The sequence below is a fragment of the Neophocaena asiaeorientalis genome, unplaced genomic scaffold (genome assembly GCF_003031525.2).
Source record: "Neophocaena asiaeorientalis asiaeorientalis breed wild unplaced genomic scaffold, Neophocaena_asiaeorientalis_V1.1 scaffold41, whole genome shotgun sequence".
Lineage (NCBI taxonomy): Eukaryota > Metazoa > Chordata > Mammalia > Artiodactyla > Phocoenidae > Neophocaena > Neophocaena asiaeorientalis.
In genome coordinates, this window is record NW_020171994.1 from 1,784,887 (window position 1) to 1,805,145 (window position 20,259).

At 37.1% G+C, this 20,259-nt stretch overlaps 1 protein-coding gene across 1 annotated transcript in view; it reads right to left on the bottom strand.

Moving 5' to 3' along the window:
• Positions 1 to 20,259, bottom strand: part of COL4A5 (collagen type IV alpha 5 chain) — a 219,642-nt gene that overhangs the window by 104,694 nt on the left and 94,689 nt on the right. Inside the window, exons 2-6 of the mRNA XM_024748644.1 lie at positions 14,452 to 14,511; positions 8,937 to 9,026; positions 2,727 to 2,771; positions 153 to 197; positions 5 to 67 (exon numbers count right to left, since the gene is read on the bottom strand). Coding sequence (XP_024604412.1) covers positions 5 to 67; positions 153 to 197; positions 2,727 to 2,771; positions 8,937 to 9,026; positions 14,452 to 14,511 — 303 coding nt within the window. The remainder of the gene's footprint in view (positions 1 to 4; positions 68 to 152; positions 198 to 2,726; positions 2,772 to 8,936; positions 9,027 to 14,451; positions 14,512 to 20,259) is intronic.

Consider the following 20,259-nt stretch of genomic DNA (forward strand, 5'->3'; position numbering starts at 1 on the left):
TCACCTTGGTTCCATTGCATCCAGGGATACCTTGAGGTCCTGGGGCCCCATCATGGCCTGGCATTCCCTTTGAAAGGGGATATAACACATGTATAATATTTCTTAGATTACTTTTTAAGGGATTTTAAAATAAGAAGCCAAATCCTACTTACAGGAAGACCTGGTGTCCCTGGAAATCCAGGAAGTCCAGGAGGACCCTATAAAATAAATAAATTCCTTGAATCAAATAATAATCAGTAACAATAAAATAATATCCTACCTAAGGGAATTATGAGAATTACATTTAGAATAGCAATGGACAAAATGTGTTTCATTGATTATTACCACTCGTTCTTTTAAACACTATAGAAAAAACTCCTATATGTGTTTAAAAATCTCTTTTATAGAAAACTATAGAAAAAAACTCCTATTTGAGGGAGCATTGCCTTTACTGCACTTAGTAGGAGCAGGCAAATTAGTGGATGAAAGGTCTTTTCTAAAAGACAAAGGGATTCTCCCAGGTTTGTGATGAATATTGAATTCAGCAGGGTATGGGTATGTGGCAAACATATCTGCCCCTGAGAACATCAATGTGATCACCCCCAAAATTCTTTAATCAAATTCCCCTGTCAGGATTGGCAAAAATACAAGTTTGACAAAACTCTCTGTAGGTGAGGCTATGGGGAAAAGGTACTCTCATACAACTGCTAATGGGATTTAAACACCATGGAGAGAAATTTGGAAATACCTAACAAAATTACACATGTATCTATTTACTCTTTGAAGAAATTCATTTCTAAGGATCTATCCCAAAGGCACACAAGAAATTATGAAACAAAATATGAAATTCAAGGTTACTGACTGAAGCATTATTATAGCTAAAGTCTAGAAATGGCCGTATAACCATATTTATAGCTAAAGGTTAGAAACCTTTAGGTTTCTAACCTAAATAGGGACATGACTAAATAAATAGGGATATGACTAAATAAATTATGGTACATCCGCATAATATAAAACTATGCAGCTGTTAAAAAGAATGAGCAAAATCTCTGTACATTGAAATATGTAGTGATCTCCAGGATATAATGGTAAGCAAAAGAAACAAAGTGTAAGTAGTGTATATAATACAGTAACTTTTTATAGCAAGGGTAGCGATACTAGACAATGAAAAGATAAACAGAAAATAATAAAAATGATTACCTCCGGGGGAAGGAGGAAAGAGAATAGGGAGATGGACGGAAGGACAGGTAGCATCTCTGACTATACCTTGTCTTATAGAACAATGTAAATGTTTTAAATAATGAAAAATTAGAAAGCGGTAAAAAGGAAATCGTTAAAACTTGAAAGCAAACTGGGACCAATGAACCTAATGTACAGCAAGTTGTGGACAGTAACCATACAGAGAAGAGAATTACTTCAAGTGTCTTTAAAACATGATATTTTGACTGAAATTAGTCAATTCAAAGGGGAAAAGAAGAACAGCAAAGAAATAATTAGTGGCATTATGAATTCTATTATTAGTATTAAAATTGAAATGGTTGTTTTATTTGCATATTGTTATTTTGAAGCTATTTAGTTTCAACAGTGCTTAGAACATAGTTAATGGTAGCTATAGCTATTAAGAGATACGATTATTATGAAGAGCTTTAATAGTATACTGATATTCAGTTACTACAGAAAAACATAGATACATGTCTGCTAAAATAAACTAAGAGTTTTGAGTTTCCTCCTTGCTTTTCCAGTGCCCCACCCACACCAGTCATATGCAGCACGTAAGGCAAGCTACATGTTGGTAAGACGTAGATAGCAAACAGACTGTTTTAAATATTTATATAAAATGTGTACATCTACTAAATTTCTGGAGATCCAGAAGATCAGAATGTTTGTCTTTGTAACATACAGCCACCACCCATATATTTTATATTCAAATTCAGGGACCCTGTCAATCTACGACAACAGAATTTCAGAGCTAAAAGGGACCTTGGAGATTGTGTTGTTTGACTCTCTTCAATTTAACAAATGAAGAAACTGAGGCTCAAAAAGTTAAATATGATTTTCCAAAAGCCAGTACTATTTTTAAACGTCACAGTTTCCTCCCAAATCTAAAACACACTGAAAAGTATGTATCAACCTAAAAGCTTTTCAGAAAAATTACACTAAATGTGCACTTCAATTTTGAGACACATCCTGATTTCCAGAACATTAAAACTTGAAAAATCATACATCTTAGAACTGAGGAAATACTGTATTCTTCCAAAAATAGTTATTCTTTAACCTAACGGTTTAAACTAGTGCTTCACAAACTTGTTCTCTTCAAGATACACAAATAAAATTATAATATTTGTATGTAGTGCCCAGGGAGGGTACACAGCCTGATGTGATTGATCAGCCCTCTAAACCCAGAGGACTGAGATGATCGCACTGGTTGGGAAGTTCTGCTTTAAATCACCTGTATGATATATATTTTTAATAAATTGAAAAATTGTTGTAATTCAACACTTTCTATTTCTTAACCAAAAGTCTTCTTTCATTAGTTTAAACAGACATCTGGATATATAAAGGTAACTATCAAAATACTAGAGAAAGGCTAATTGTAGACATATACAAACTCTTAAATTTAACTCTTTAAAGACTTCAGTTTTCTTGCTGCATTTCAATATGAGTCTTTTCTAGTTGCCTCATAACACTTCATTTGCTTCTTCTCTATTTTGACCAACAAAGCATTTGATACAGCAAATATCACTTACTCTGATCCCTTTTGGTCCTGGTGGCCCTGGAATTCCATCACTACCCTGAAAAATACAACATATTTAGTTATTTTTCCTTCAAAAGTAGCCCTCAAATAACTAATTTTAGACTGTAAACTGAGACAAATTTTTGTGAACCTTTGTGAAAGTTAGTGAGACACTTACATGCCCAAGGAAGAAGCATGTATTATTGAGACTGAAAGCACTGAGGTAAGTCAGATGCTAAAAGAAACGCCTTTATTTACTGAGAAGAAAACTGTTAACATGTAGAAGAAACTTTATACCTGTAAAGTTAATTATGAAGCATGCAAGAAAAGAAAGATGAAATAGTAGTATAGATAGTCCCCAAATCATTTATGCATAAACAAAATAAGAGCTGAAAATCTGGGCAGTTTCTATTTTGTGTCAATCTGCTTGCATCATCTCTGGGCCTAAATATGAGCTGTTCTTGAGTTTGCTGTTTTAAACCTTTGCTATGTTTTATAAGACACTTTCTACTGGCAGAGCTAAGAAAGAAAAAGAAAATCATAGACTTTCCTTTCAAGCTTCTGCTATAGACTCCATGCAAAAGAGGCTGCCCACATGTTTGTTAATCTATTTACCCATTTCTAGTTACAACCGCATTGCTGAGAATTTAGTCTTGCCTCACTAAGTTTTACTATGTAGTTTCTTTTAAAAATGGAATAAAGAAAACCTAATTCTGCTCCAATAGGCAGGAATTTCAGTGGAACATACAGCTAGTAGGCCACCATCTGAGCCTTTAGATAGCTTTTATTAAACTGGGACATCTTGCTTTATACAAGTGGCTTTCAAACTACTCTACTTACAACCCTAGAATTTCCCCTGGAGGTTCCTTTATGCCTATGCCACCCTCCTTCAATCACTGAAGCTCTGTTTTTATCTGTTTTATTTGGGGCTTCCATGAAAAGTTTTATTTGGAGAAAAGGTTACCTGATGTATTAGTTCCTTATGCTCCTCTTACAGATTACCACAAACTTAGTGGCCTAAAATAATACAATCTTACAGTTCTGGAAGTCAGAGGTATGAAGGGTCTCAGTGGCAGAGCTATGTACTTTCTGGAGATTCTATAGAGAGAATTCATTGACTTTCTTTTTCCAGCTTCCAGAGCTACCAGCATCCCTCTGCTCATGGCCCTCTTCTATGTTCAAAGTCAGTGACGGCTGAATGAATCTTTCTAACATTGCACCACTCTGACACTGACTCTTCTGCCTCCCTCTTCAACATTGAAAGGACCCTTATGATTATACTGGGCCCACCCAGATCATCCAGAATAATTACCCTAGTTTAAAACCAGCTGACTAGCTAACAGCTTTAATTCCACCTGCAATCTTAATTTTGCTTACCTATGTAACCTAACATATTCACAGGTTCTGGGGATTAGGTTAGGGACATCTTTAGGGGGTGGGCATTATTCTGCCTACCACACCTTGCTTTAAAACGAGGTTAATAATCTACTCTTTTCACAAAAGATGCATCTCTAAGGAAATTAAAGTAAATCTAATTCTATTTTAAAACTAGAAAATTGTTTGTTCGATGAATCTTTTTGTGTCTTCCCACTAAAGGTGAAAATAAGACAAGGATGCCTTAAAACTATACTGGTCATACTAACCAACGTGGCTAAATAAGAGAGAGAAATTAGAGGTATAAAAATTGGAAAGAATGAGGTAAAACATATTATTTGCAAATAATACGATTGTACGCATGGAAAACCCAAGATAGTTAAATGAAAAACTATAATCAATAAGATAATTCAGTAAGGTAACTGGATATAAAATTAATATGAAGAATTAATAGCTTTCTTATATACCAACAACTACCAGTTAGAAAACATAATGGAAGAAAATGTGCAATTTACAATAGCAGAAAAAGATAAAATATTTAGCAATGAACTGAGCAAGAAATGTATAAGATTCATAAGAAGAAAATTTTAAAACACTTCTGAAGTTCAAAAAGGAAGACTGGAACAAATGGAAAGGCATTCCATGTTCCTGGATAATAGGATTCAACATTAAAAAAGTCAATTTTCAACAATTTAGTTACATTGAGAAAAATTCTGAAGAAAAAAAAAAGACCAACGAGGGGACACTAGTACTGGCAGATATAAAAATATAGCATAAGATGTCAATAATTAAAATAGTTTGGTTCTGATATTTGAATAACCAGACCATTGGAAGAGTATGAAAAGTTGAGAAACAGGTCCATATATTCATGTGAATTTGGTATATAATGAAAGTGGCATTGCAAATCAGTGGGGAAAATTACATTGGGACACACCTGTGAGGACATCTGGAAAAAAAAGTGGAACTTACATCACAAACCATACCAGGATGAATTGAAATCAATAAAACATTGACATGAAAAAAGTGAAACTATTAATATACTGGAAGAAAACATGGGAGAATTATTTTATACTCTTACAGTGGGGAAGAAATTTAATATTCAAAACCCAAATGCCACAAAAGACCTCTGATAAACAAAACACACACACACATACACACACACACACACACACAAAAGCCACACACACAGACACATAAATATACACATACACATGCACACACCCATCGAAGACAAATGACAAACTGGTGGGATATAATTGTAACTCACAACACAGATAAAGGGCAATCTCCCTAAAATATAAATAGCTCAGTGAAATATGAAAACACCAACAATCCAGTAGAAAAATGGGCAAATGGTATAAACAGACAGTTCACAGAAATGAAAAGATGCTCAATCTTATTTTTAATAAGAGAAATGCAAACTAAAAGTACATTGAGAGGCCATTTTTCATCTAACAGATTGGCAAGAATCCAAGTTTCATAATAGGATTGGGTGAAGCTATAGGGAAATTGATCTTCTTGTACATTGCTGAACCAAGGATAAATCATACAACTTCTTGGGTGGCAATTTGGCGATATCCACAAAAATGATCCAGCAAAATCACTTCTAGTAATCTTCTAGTAATCTTAGAGATAATCCCTTATTGGGGAAAGAAAATCTATTTAAATTGTACATCATAGCAGCACTGTTTGTGGTAGCAAAGAATTGAAAACCACCTAAATGATCATCAATAGGGAACTGGCTTAATGAGCTATGGTTTATACACACAATATAATACAATGCAGTTATAAAAAACGAGGAGGTTCCGTGTATACTGATATGGGATATCTACAATGTATATCAAATGAAAAACAAAGGTCAAACAATGTGTTGGATACCATTTTATAAACAAAGGGAGGTAAAAGTGTGTATGTGTGTATATGCATGTATGTGCGTGTATATATTTGTATCTGCACACATATTCATAAAAATATTCTTGGGCATATTCACAAGAAAATAACATAAGTGGATGCCCATTAGGAATATGTAGACCTCAGTGGCTAATGGACACAGTGGAAAGGAGAGTTTTTTCATTGTATACCCTTTTTATGTTAATTTATTTTGAACAAAATGAATATATTATCTATTGAAAATCAATTAAATTTTATTTTTAAGAATAAAGAAATCCTTTGGCAATCTTTATATATACACTCCTATGTATATTTGTTTTATATATATTTACTTTCATATATGAGTATACAGATTAAAGAATAATCCTACAAAATTTTTGACTTGGTATGTATGTTAACACATACACATGTGCCCGAATACCCAATCACATAAAAAGTATAAATTCAGCTATGTTGGGGAGCATGAAGTCATACTGAAGATAGAAGCAGAAAGTGCTTCTAATTCAAAATCCCCGAAGTTTAGAAAGCAGTCAAACCTCCTCCTTTTATGGATATAGAAATGGAATCACAGCAAAAGACTGGATTGCTTTCTAAATTTAAACTGCATACGACCACACCTTTAAAAATTATCATAGTATTGTACAATAGTCCCAGTTAATGCTAAACTATTTCCAAAAATCTGATGTCGTTAGCTCTTTTTAATCTGACCTAAATCTTTATTAGACTTGCCACCTCTCACTGAGCATAGTGTGCAAGAAACTCAGATACAAGAAGTGTAACTTTATTTTTCCATGGTTCAAACTTAATTTCTATTTCAAAGCACCCATTTCACTAAGATGGCTGAAACTTAACCTCAGTTAATTGGATTTCCCACCTCATTTTCACAAGCCTGTACCTAAGCTACGGAGGGCTTAAGTAGTTCTAAGATGTTGAGGGGTGGGACAGTCTAGTCCAAGCTGGAATCCATTGAGATGTCCCATGCCGGCAGTCCACATGGACTGCTGCTGAGTTAGTGCTCAATTCTACCCACTTGACTCTTTCAGATCCTTCTGCTATTTCTGGGTGCACAAGAAACATTCTGCTGTTTTGCACCTCATTGGACACAGGAAATTCTGTTGTATGGCCCATCTACTTAAATTTTATGCAGTCATTTAGAGTCTTGCCTTTTCCTCAGTGCAAAGTTCTACTCAGGAAATTTAGCACGCGTCCCTTCTGCTCTTGAATCTAATAAAACTTCCTTGGTGTGCTGCCACCTCCTCAGAGATCATGCTCAAGCCTATTCCCACAATCTATGCTATGGTATAGTTAAGTGTTAAAAAGTATTTGTGCATTTAAATTAATTTTCTCCCTTTACTCAGAGGACTACTTGATGAGTATCCATTTGATTTCCTTAATGCTCTAATGACACGATGTACCACTATTCCATGAAATAAAAATAGGAAAAAAGGGTTTCTAAACCACTATTATTTTCCAGGAAAATGAACAGAACTGGCCCTTTCATATATCAGTTCATCAGTCAAAGAGCCATTAAAAAAAAAAACAACAGAAGCTTTTCCCAATCTTAAAATTCACCATTATCTCTTCACATCCTATATCTTAACATGCATATAAGATGCTATCCTTGCTCATGGTATAGGAGAAACTGCCCACACAGCAGTCAATGGGGAAAAGTACTCCCAACTGACAGGATAACAGCACCTTTGGATCTATGAGCCTGGGTACAGGAGAGGGAGAGTGTAAGGATATATCGTCTCCTTCTTTCTCTCCCACAGAATAGCCTGTGTGACTTCCACCTCACCAAATGCATTGATACACCTGTCTCAGCTGCCGCCACTGTAAATTTGACAAACTGGTAGACATGTCTCTCACCAACCAACCCCACCTATTCCTGGCTTGGTAATGTTTGGAGCTTATGGTTACACTCACTCCTCCAGGCAGGCCTGATTGTCCTGCTTGGAATAATTTTGATCATGACCATGATCCACTGGAGCCTCAGATTAACTACCTATTTTTTGACATAACTCCTCTAAGCCCAACCCATTCAGGTCCATGTTGGAGTAACATATGTTTCTCATTTGGGTCCTGAAAAATCAAGAAATGGAATTGAGGAGTCTGGCTCCTGGCTAAAGACCTATGTGTGATTTTTCAGGCCCAATCATATGGTAAGCCTCATAGAGAAAAGCTGCCCATCCCACACCAGAATTAGTGCACAGCCAATGCATGTCAGTCTCTGAAAGGAACTGTAGTAAAGGAGTCAGTCCCCCTGGCTGGTCATGCTCTTATGCATATCTGCACTGAAAGGCCTCTTTACATGGAACCTTGGTGAAGACGTCTTCATTCAGAGAGGGGGAACCTTGAGGACATTTTTTCTGTACTCTGACTCAGTAGTTCTCCACTCCTAGCCCTTCCCCCTCCCTTCTTTCATCCCGCTGTCAGGTATACTAAAAAACAGCAGTTTTTTGCTCCAAGCTCCCTGAGCAGTGAAACAATTCCCTGTGTCTGTGCTTATCCATTTCACCCTCACTGGCACTGTTCCATGAGGAATAATGGAAGAGTGGGGGAGTCCACCCTTTCTCTGGTTTATGTTTTGCTGCCACGGTAAGTGACTAAAGCCTTGACTGTTACTTTCATTTTGTCTTGTTGTCTTAATCAGTACTCTGACACCTGGCAGTTAAGCTCTCTCCAGCTCAGCTGAGCTCCTGACAGCACTTAATTTTTGTTAGGGATCCCAATGACCACACACAATTAACAGCTTCCAAAAGCATTTGAATACAGCAGTAATATTCAGCTTTTTTAAAAAAACAACAACAATGAAGTATAGATTCTTGGCCATTCTATTGTTTTATTTAAATATTAGTTTCTGGCTGTAATTCAGTAACTTTTTAATTGATTTGACACCTGTCCCACATTAAGATGGCTTAATTCCTTTGGTATTACTGGTTGGTAATTTGGCACATACCTTTTGTCCCCGAGGCCCTGGCGGCCCTTCTGGACCTGGAAATCCAGGCAAACCTGGATGGCCTTCCAAACCTGGAAATCCTCTCTCCCCCTGCAATTGAACAAGAATGAAAGATAAAGTCATTTGTGAATTTTCAAGCACAAACATGGTTGAGATTCAAAAACATCAAATGACTATCTAGAGAAGACTAAATTAATTTAATTATGCTAAGTTCAGTGTCCACTGACATGGAGAAACCTGTAAGATAGGAGTGGAAAAATACAAATCACTCTGAATTTATATCATATTTGGTAATGTAATCTCTTGTTTTCTCGTAAAAGTAAAAAGCTTATCAGAAATGAAGTTTATATATACTGACATCAAGAATCTAACAGGGAAGATGGCAATAAATCCAGGAAAACAGGAATGAAGGGGTTACATGAAATAAGTATGGTGCAGGGATGAAGAAGTGCAAAAGGAAAACATCAGAGAAGATTTCAGGTTTGCTGTGGAGTACAGAGTTGCAGGATTATTCAGAATGGAAATTCATTTGCTGATTAGCGATGAGTTAGCTAGAAAAAGGCTCTATAACATCAAAATTTTTATATTTTTCTCTGACTGTAAAATCAATACAAAAAGGAATAAATGTTTGTTGTAGAGGAAAAGAAAAAACCACCAGCAATTGTGACTCAAGTCCCAGTTCTGACCACAGCACTTATCAACACCAGCACAGGAGGGCTGTCTACCTACTAGTGAGGGTCTACTAGGTCTACATCTTATCACCATCTATCAGGAAAGGCTGCCTGATGTGCATATCTATACAACCAGATAGGTGGGTGTTGCAGGGTGACCATGTATACTAATATACCATTAGATAGACACATTAGGGTTAGTTAACTTGCATACAGTCAATTTATATTAAGAGTGTGAACCCTAACATCTCTAGGGGATCCAGTCACAGAAAGCAAATTCACCACTATTAAGTTTAAGAACCCTAAGGGCTCACAGCTCCGTGGCATGTGCTTCCAACTGCAGTGCTGCAAGCAGTTCCTCTACTCTCCTAAGGCTTGAAGCTGGACCTTGTTCTGGGAACCCTCTTCTCCCCAGATCCTATCCACAGTGACAGCCTAGGCAGCACCTGAGAAAGAGAAAGCATCCATATCTACAAGGCAACTGACTAATGGGCCATTAGAAGCACTTACCCTTGGAGGTTAAGGTACAATAGACTTTCATTCATAATCCCAGTATGTGTGTGTATCTGTGTGTGTCTGTGTGTGTGTGGCAACAGGGGGTAAATACTAAGTTTAGCCTAGATAGCTTAGATGATCTTGTATTGAATAACTTCTTACGTTGAAGCATCCTACAATAAATATAAGCCCTTTGAAAAGGCTACTTCTGATCAGTTTTCACTTATTACTTCAAAGCAAATGAAGCAAATGTTAGCCAGTTAAAGGTAGGCCTAAACATTCCTGTAGCTTTGACAATAATTATTATTGACATATTACAGCATTTTCTCTCTATTTTCTATAAATATATCTCTTTATTGTTTTAATTGCTCATAGAATTATGATAATTTAGTATCCGTCAATCTCAATGCCATTATTTTGAAGGAAATAGAACAAGAGAAGAAAAATAAAAGATTCAAAAATTTTAGAGCTGGATTGGCTCAAATCATTACATAGCCCATATTGGCAGAGCGGGTAGTAGAAATCTGACCACAAGCGCCAGTCAGAAAGTAAGCTAGAAGGAAAAAAACAATCTAGTTCGAGTATATTTCCATAAGTGGAAAACACAGCTACGTTTTGGGATCTCCGCTAGTATTTAGAGCATATCTCTGCCAAAACTTGAGAATAATGCTTGAAGAGAGCTATATTTTCTCAGAAGCAAAACTGCTACCCAGGCTATAGATATGAGAGGAATACACTAGAAACTGAAAGTAGAGAGTGCTAAAAAGCTTAACTGTGTTGGGATTATTAAAAATCATATACCTATACCAGATACTTGTCCTGAAATCTCACACTATAGTCAAACGATGTTGTAGTCCTATCTAGCTGACAGAGCAATATTATACCACAGAAGATAGAAGGGCAATTACTGGAAAGTAGCAAAAAGAATTGCAATAGCAATCCCCAGCCTTTGAAAGGTAGAAAGTTTCCTGCAGTAGAAACTATAGAAGGCTTCCATGAGGAGAGGGTGCCAGGAGGGTCCTCTACCTAATTCCTAATACAGATGGTAGGGAAGGCTGACATTTGTTATGTGCCTACCCTTTGCTACTGGTTGTCAGGCAATTATTTAATCCTTACAGCTACCTAGATTTTACTGTAATTTTCCAACACTCACTAACATAGAAAATGGTGTAGAACATCTATTTCTGAAGGTCAAACTTTAAAAAAACCTGGTTTATGCTGCCTGCCCATATTTGAATAAAAAATCAGTCTTATTTTTCTTTATGGAATAATATTTTTCTCCCCCTGCCTGTCCTTTAAATATTGGTATTAATTTGGAGGCCCTTTTTGACCCTTTCTCACCCTTTCCCTGGGAAATCTCAAACATCAACACATTTTTCCCTAAAAAATGGGCTCACAGGGCCAACTATCTTAAACATCTCCACTTGAATATCACACAGATGTTAAAAAAGAAAAAGAAAAAAAGAAACAGGCTGGGACCTGGGACACTTTGCTACAGTGTTGCAATGCTTGCACCTGGACACAGCTCTCCCGGAAAAACAACACACAAAGAAACTATATGGGACTAAAAATAACTGCACGCATGTGCAGTTGGGGCAAATTCTGGACCCAAAAAGATACAAAAGATCAAAAAACCCAACTGCCACTTTTGAAGAGCCTGGAGCAAAAGCAGGGTGTCAGGAGCAAAAGCAGGGTACTGAGCATGCCCCCTGCACACACCACCACCAGAGGGGTGAGCAAAACACCTAAGCCACCCCTCTGGCCCGACCCCTGGATGCACCCCTACCCCTGCTGCAGCAGGGGCCTCAGTAAAGCCTTGCCTTAAAAAAAAAAAAAATCCATGATGTATTTTCGTAAATGCTGTCTTTGCATCTGCTGAGATAGTTACATGGTAGGCTTATTTATGTTTAAAATTTGTATTTAGGGGGCTTCCCTGGTGGTGCAGTGGTTGAGAGTCCGCCTGCCGATGCAGGGGACGCGGGTTCGTGCCCCAGTCCGGGAAGATCCCACGTGCCCCGGAGCGGCTAGGCCCGTGAGCCATGACCGCTGAGCCTGCGCGTCCGGAGCCTGTGCTCCGCAACGGGAGAGGCCACGACAGTGAGAGGCCCACGTACCGCAAAAAAAAAAAAAAAAATTTGTATTTAGCCTTTTAATATGGTGAATTATAATTTTGGTTTTCAAATGTTAAACCAACCATGCATTCCTTGCATAAACCCCACTTGGTAAGAACACATTATCCACTTTATATGCCATTGGATCTGATTTGCTAAAATTCTGTTCTTCATTTCTGCATCCATGTTAATGAGCTATAGTTCAATGATTTTTAAAATTTTATCTTTGTCTGGCTTGGGTATTAGGACATATTTGTTTCATAAAATTAGTTGGACATCAGCCCGAATGCTTCCTGTAAGGAACGGCACCAAGAAACGGAGGAGAGCTTAAACAAGCTTTATTTGGGAACGCTCCCGGGCGAGGTTCACTGGTCCGAGAGAAACGGGCCAGAGAAGTCGCGCCCGGGCGAGGGTTTGGGCAGCATTTATAGAGGAAGAAGGGAAAGGGGTGTGGCGAATCCTGAAGGGCGCAGGTTATTCCTTATTTGGTGGTCTTTCCGGGTATCGTGGCAATATCTGGTGCCGGCGGTCGCATCAGTCTTGGGACCGTTAGTCCCACCCCTCGAAAGGCGAGAAGGCTGGGCCGGGTGGAAAGTCCCCAGGTCAGTTCCTGGAACTGGGTGGTCCAGAAAGTTTCGGTCTGATGCAACCTGTGAGTCTGATTGCGTTCCCCTGCCTCGGGCCAGTTGGCCTTACACTTCCATTTTCTAAGTTTATGCAAGATTGATATTGTCTCTTACATAAATGTTTCACATAATTCATCAGTGAAAACTTCTGGACTGGAATTTTTATGTGTGTGTGGGAAGAGTTTGATACTTCAATTTCCTTAGTAGATATAGGGCTAGTCACATTTTGCTTCATTTAGTTACTTAGTTTTAGGTAATGTGTATTTCTCAAGTTATTTGTCTATCTTTCTTCAGTGTTCTTCATTCTGCTGTTAAAAGCCCACCTGGTAAACTGTTTTCTTATATTTTGCTTTTCAAATCTAGATTTCCCTCCTTTTTATTTCTCAATTTCCAGTGCTCTGTTGCGATTCTCTATCTGTTCACTCATTATTCGCAGAGTTCCCTTTAAATCAACAAATATATTTATCCTAGTCCAGAGTGTTTACTTCTTATCTTAAGGAGAGTTAATCTGATAAAAGTCATTCCGCTAATATCAGAAATGAATCCCTCTTGGTGTTTTCACTGCTACAGAAAGTAGCTTTACTATAAAACTATTCCCCTCAAGCTAATGTTATTCAAATAAGCGTTCTGTATAACACTCTTCAATTATTATTAATAGGTGTTCCATTAGAAGGAAGGAAAGTGGGTTAAATGGTTAAATAGAGCTTGGAAATACAGCACTGCAAAACAAACAAATAGGTTTCTTTACTCCAGGACTTTTAAACACCTTTAGTATGCTAGTGTACCTTCCATATGCCTAAATGGAATATGCTCTTGAGATATTATCCCAAACTTTTTCATATATCATTAGTAATATTCAATAATTCATTCAAAAATATTCACTGAGCCCCAAAGAGTGAAGACTAGGGTATGATCACCTTCCTCCTAGTACAATTCCTTTTTGGCCACAATTCACTATCCCTTTTTAATCTTCTGTTTTCAATGTCAGTCACTGGTTCATAGTGGCTAGGTTTATGCTACTTAATCATCACCAATACTTACTTTGTAATCATCATATCCATATAATAGGGATGCTGTTGTGGTTAAAGTGAGATGAAAACAGAGACAGACCATCCTTAACTTAAATGGATTAGATAAAAATACATGAAATTGTATGGTAACTAGCACAGATTAGTAGCCTGATAAATGTTTGGTTCCTTAAGAATTTTGCATTCTTTTGCCTATTAAGTCATTGACTGCAACAAGATTCATCAGAGGTTGGCAGACTACAGCTCTCAGGCCAAATTCAGTCAGATCCCTGTTTTGTATAGTACAGGAGCCAATAATGTTTTTACACTATTAAAGGGCTACTTTTAAAAAAGGAGAAAATTATGTGACAGAGACCTTATGTGCCTCACAAAGGCTAAATTATTTACCATATGGATTTTTACAGAAAGTGTTTGCTGATCTCTGAGATATAGTCTAATCCTTAAAGCAATCTAAAAGAAGCAGTAGAGTAAAATTCATTTTATTTAATTAGATGCTGAGGTACAAGCCCTGTTTTTTAAAAAAAATATTAAAATCACGATTTTAATGGTTTTCCAAGTTTTTTAAGGCTCATCTCCTATCTTACCTTTTCTCCTTTTATACCACTACAATCACACTTTGATCCTGGAGAACACCCATAGCAAGCCTATAAGGAAGAGAAAAAGGGAGGAAAATCATTAAATATGAACCTGAAAACCAGACTCTGACTTATAGCTCAAATGAATTCAATAATCCAAACTTGTAAAACAACTACCAGAAAAACATCTGAAAGGATATATACAAAATTGCAAACAATGGTTACCTCTGGGGAATCTTTCATCTTTTATTGTATACATTTCTGTTTGAACTTTTCAAAATGAGCAAATACTTATAATTTTAATCTCCCATTGCGGAGCACAGGCTCTGGACACGCAGGCCCAGCGGCCATGGCTCACGGGCCCAGCCGCTCCGTGGCATGTGGGATCCTCCTGGACCGGGGCACGAACCCGTGTCCCCTGCATCGGCAGGCGTACTCTCAACCACTGCGCCACCAGGGAAGCCCGAAAAATGTCTTTTTATAAATGAAAAAGAAATCCATATAACTTCCCTGTAATATGATTTTCAGCTCTAAGGAACTCATTTTCTCTCCTAACATCACTTATAAGAAATTACCTCTCAATCTATATTAGCAAAGACCTTGGCAACTAGCCAAAGATGCCTGCCACTTAAAGTCCCTTGCTCTTCTGCATTCATGAGCATGAAATACATACTGTCTTTTACCACCTTTCTTTTCTTTGCTTCCACTATTCCATCACTAGTAGCTCAGTCTCTAATAGCTCCAAGCTTTACCACAGAAGTTGTTCCCACAGCCTAGGTATCCTAAATAGTCACTCGTAACAACTTCATTCACTCATATGAGGAACTGAGGTACTAGAGCCAGAAAAATATACTCCTCCAAAATAAGAATCTGTAGGACAAGAAGACAATAGATGATGTCTGCCATCCAGAACTATCTTTTACTCTGGCATGAAGCTGAACTGCTTAGAAAAACAAATAGTAATTAGTTTAACATATGTAGATAGCTCAGCATTTATGTACAATAAGGGGTTACGCTTCTCATCAAATAAGAGAAATTTTTATGTGATGTATATACCAAATAATGTTTATCAATGTTCAGCCATGGGAGACTATGAATTAAAATGTACGATAGCCTCTGTCCCATCATTCCGCGCTTTCCTTTACTCCAATCACTACCAGTGTACCTTCCCCAATCCTTAACAAACTACTAACCTTGTCCTTCTGGTTAGAAATCCTAACCCACTCAGCTGCAACTCGAAGTCACCCTCATACTGAAACTCCTTTTCCTGATTGTAACAGCAAACTACAGGGCCTTGATGTTGGGGGAAATTTCTCATGCACATTGCAAAAGACCGTTCCAATAACAGATGTGAACTTGACATTTCTAATTGAAACAGTTATATAGCCACTATTTATTATACATAGGTGATTAGGTTATATACTCTGCTTTTAGTACTATATACCAACTACATTAAGAGTTAAATAGATTTTTATTTTTTTAACATCTTTATTGGAGTATAATTGATTTACAAAGGTGTGTTAGTTTCTGCTTTATAACAAAGTGAATCAGCTATACATATACCTGTATCCCCATATCTCCTCCCTCTTGCATCTCCCTTCCACCCTCCCTATCCCACCCCTCTAAGTGGACACAAAGCACCGAGCTGATCTCCCTGTGCCATGCGGCTGTTTCCCACCAGCTGTTTTACATTTGGTAGTGTATATATGTCCATGCCACTCTCATACTTTGTCCTAGCTTACACTTCACCCTCCCCGTGTCCTCAAGTCCATTCTCTATGTCTGCGTCTTTATTCCTGTCCTACCCCTAGGTTCTTCAGAACCTTTTTTTTTTTTTTAGATTCCATATATATGTGTTAGCATACGGTATTTGTTTTTCTCTTTCTGACTTACTTCACTCTGTATGACAGTCTCTAAGTCCATCCACCTCACTACAGATAACTCAATTTTGTTTCTTTTTATGGCTGAGAAATATTCCATGGTATATATGTGCCACATCTTCTTTATCCATTCATCTGTCGATGGGCATTTAGGTTGCTTCCATGTCCTGGCTATTGTAAAAAGAGCTGGAATGCACATTGTGGTACATGACACTTTTTGAATTATGGTTTTCTCAGGGTATACGCCTAGTAGTGGGATTGCTGGGTTGTATGGAAGTTCTATTTTTAAGGAACCTCCTTACTGTTCTCCATAGTGGCTGCAACAATTTACATTCCCACCAACAGTGCAAGAGGATTCCCTTTTCTCCACACCCTCTCCAGCATTTATTGTTTGTAGATTTTTTGATGATGGCCATTATGACCAGTGTGAGGTGATACCTCATTGTAGTTTTGATTTGCATTTCTGTAATGATCATAGTGATGTTGGGCATCCTTTCATGTGTTTGCTGGCAATCTATATACCTTCTTTGCAAAAATGTCTGTTTAGGTCTTCTGCTCATTTTTAATTGGGTTTTTTTTTTTGATAATAAGCTCCATGAGCTGCTTGTATATTTGGAGATTAATCCTTTGACAGTTGTTTCGTTTGCAAACATTTTCTCCTATTCTGAGGGTTGTCTTTTCGTCTTGTTTATGGTTTCCTACGCTGGGCAAAAGCTTTTAAGTTTCATTAGGTCCCATTTGTTCATTTTTGTTTTTATTTCCATTACTCTAGGAGGTGGGTCAAAAAGGATCTTGCTGTGATTTATGTCATAGAGTGTTCTGCCTATGTTTTTCTCTAAGAGATTGATAGTTTCTGGCCTTACATTTAGGTCTTCAATCCATTTTGAGTTTATTTTTGTGTATGGTGTTAGGGAGTGTTCTAATCTCATCCTTTTACATGTAGCTGTCCAGTTTTCCTAGCACCACTTATTGAAGAGGCTATCTTTTCTCCGTTTTATTATCTTGCCTCCTTTATCAAAACTAAGGTGACCATATGTGCGTAGATTTATCTCTGGGCTTTCTATCCTGTTCCATTGATCTATCTTTCTGTTTTTGTGCCAGTACTATACTGTCTTGATTACTGTAGCCTTGTATTATAGCCTGAAGTCAGGGAGTCTGATTCCTCCAGTCCTGTTTTTCTTTCTCAAGATTGCTTTGGCTATTCAGGGTGTTCTGTATTTCCATATAAATTGTGAAATTTTTTGTTCTAGTTCTGTGAAAAATGCCATTGGTAGTTTGATAGGGAGTGCACTGAATCTGTAGATTGCTTTGGGTAGTATATTCATTTTCACAATGTTGAATCTTCCAATCCAAGAACATGGTATATCTCTCCATCTGTTTGTATCATCTTTAATTTCTTTTATCAGTGTCTTATAGTTTTCTGCATAAAAGTCTTTTGTCTATTAGATAGGATTATTCCTAGGTATTTTTTATTCCTTTTTGTTGCAATGGTAAATGGGAGTGTTTCCTTAGTTTCTCTTTCAGATTTTTCATCATTAGTGTACAGGAATGCAAGAGATTTCTGTGCATTAATTTTGTATTCTGCCACTTTACCAAATTCATTGATCAGCTCTAGTAATTTTCTAGTAGCATCTTCAGGATTCTCTATGTATAGTATCATGTCATCTGCAAACAGTGACAGTTTTACTTCTTCTTTCCTGTTTGGATTCCTTTTATTTCTTTTTCTGCTCAGATTGCTGTGGTTAAAACTTTCAAAACTATGTTGAATAATAGCGGTGAGAGTGGGCAACCGTGTCTTGTTCCTGATCTTAGTGGAAATGGTTTCAACTGTGACAACTCTGGTTTTGGTATCAGGGTGATGGTGGCCTCATAGAGTGAGTTTGGCAGTGTTCCTCCCTCTGCTATATTTTGAAAGAGTTTGAGAAGGATAGGTGTTAGCTCTTCTCTAAATGTTTGACAGAATTCGCCTGTGAAGCCATCTGGTCCTGGGTTTTGGTCTGCTGGGAGATTTTTAATCAGTCTCAATTTCAGTGCTTGTGATTGGTCGGTTTATATTTTCTATTTCTTCCTGGTTCAGTCCCAGAAGGTTGTGCTTTTCTAAGAATTTGTCCATTTCTTTCAGGATGTCCATTTTATTGGCATATATTGCTTGTAGTAATCTCTCATGATCCTTTGTATTTCTGCAGTGTCAGTTGTTAATTATCCTTTTTCATTTCTAATTCTATTGATTTGAGTCTTCTCCCTTTTTTCCTTGATGAGCCTGGCTAACGATTTATCCATTTTGTTTATCTTCTCAAAGAACCAGCTTTTAGTTCCATTGATCTTTGCTATTGTTTCCTTCATTTCCTTTTCATTTATTTCTGATCTGATCTTTATGATTTCTTTCCTTCTGCTAACTTTGGGGGTTTTTTGTTCTTCTGTCTCTAAATGCTTTACGTGTAAGGTTAGTATGCTTATTTGAGATTTTTCTTGCTTCTTGAGGTAGGATTGTATTTCTATAAACTTCCCTCTTAGAACTGCTTTTGCTGCATCCCATAGGTTTTGAGCTGTCATATTTACATTGTCATTTGTTTCTAGGTATTTTTTTATTTCCTCTTTGATTTCTTCAGTGATCTCTTGGTTATTTAGTAGCATATTATTTAGCCTCCATGTGTTTGTATTTTTTATAGTTTATTTCCTGTAATTGATATATAGTCTCATAGTGTTGTGGTCGGAAAAGATACTTGATAAGATTTCAATTTTCTCTAAATTTACCGAAGCTCGATTTGTGACCCAAGATATGCTCTATCCTGGAGAATGTTCCATGAGCACTTGAGAAAAGAGTGTATTCTGTTATTTTTGGATGGAATGTCCTATAAATATCAATTAAGTCCATCTTTTTTAAGGTATCATTTAAAGCTTGTGTTTCCTTATTTTCATTTTGATTGATCTGTCCACTGGTGAAAGTGGGGTGTTAAAGTCCCCTACTATTATTGTGTTACTGTCAATTTCCCCTTTTATGGCTGTTAGCACTTGCCTTATGTATTGAGGTGCTCCTATATTGGGTGCATAAATATTTACAACTGTTATATCTTCTTCTTGGATTGATCCCTTGATCATTATGTAGTGTCCTTTGTCTCTTGTAATAGTCTTTATTTTAAAGTTTATTTTGTCTCATATGAGAATTGCTACTCCAGCTTTCTTTTGATTTCCATTTGCGTGGAATATCTTTTTCCATCCCCTCTCTTTCAGTCTGTATATGTCCCTAGGTCTGAAGTGGGTCTCTTGTAGACAGCATATATATGGGTCTTGTTTTTGTATCTATTCAGCCAGTCTATGTCTTTTGGTTGGAGCATTTAATCCATTCAAGTTTAAGGTAATTATCGATATGTAGGTTCCTGTTACCATTTTCTTAATTATTTTAGGTTTGTTTTCGTAGGCCTTTTCCTTCTCTTGTGTTTCCTGCCTAGAGAAGTTCCTTTAGCAGTTGTTGTAAAGCTGGTTTGGTGGTGCTGAACTCTCTCAGCTTTTGCTTGTCTGTAAAGGTTTTAATTTCTCCATCAAATCTGAATGAGATCCTTGCTGGGTAAAGTAATCTTGGTTGTAGGTTCTTCCCCTTCATCACTTTAAATATGTTCTGCCACTCCCTTCTGGCTTGTACAGTTTCTGATGAAAGTTCAGATGTTAATCTTATGGGGATTCCATTGTGTGTTATTTGTTGTTTTTCCCTTGCTGCTTTGAATATTTTTTCTTTGTATTTAATTTTTGATAGTTTGATTAGTATGTGTCTTGGCATGTTTCTCCTTGGATTTATCCTGTATGGGACTCTCTGCACTTCCTGGGCTTGACTGTTTCCTTTCCCATGTTAGGGAAGTTTGCAACTATAATCTCTTCCAATATTTTCTCAGTCCCTTTCTTCTCTTCTTCTTCTGGGACCCCTATAATTCAAGTGTTGGTGC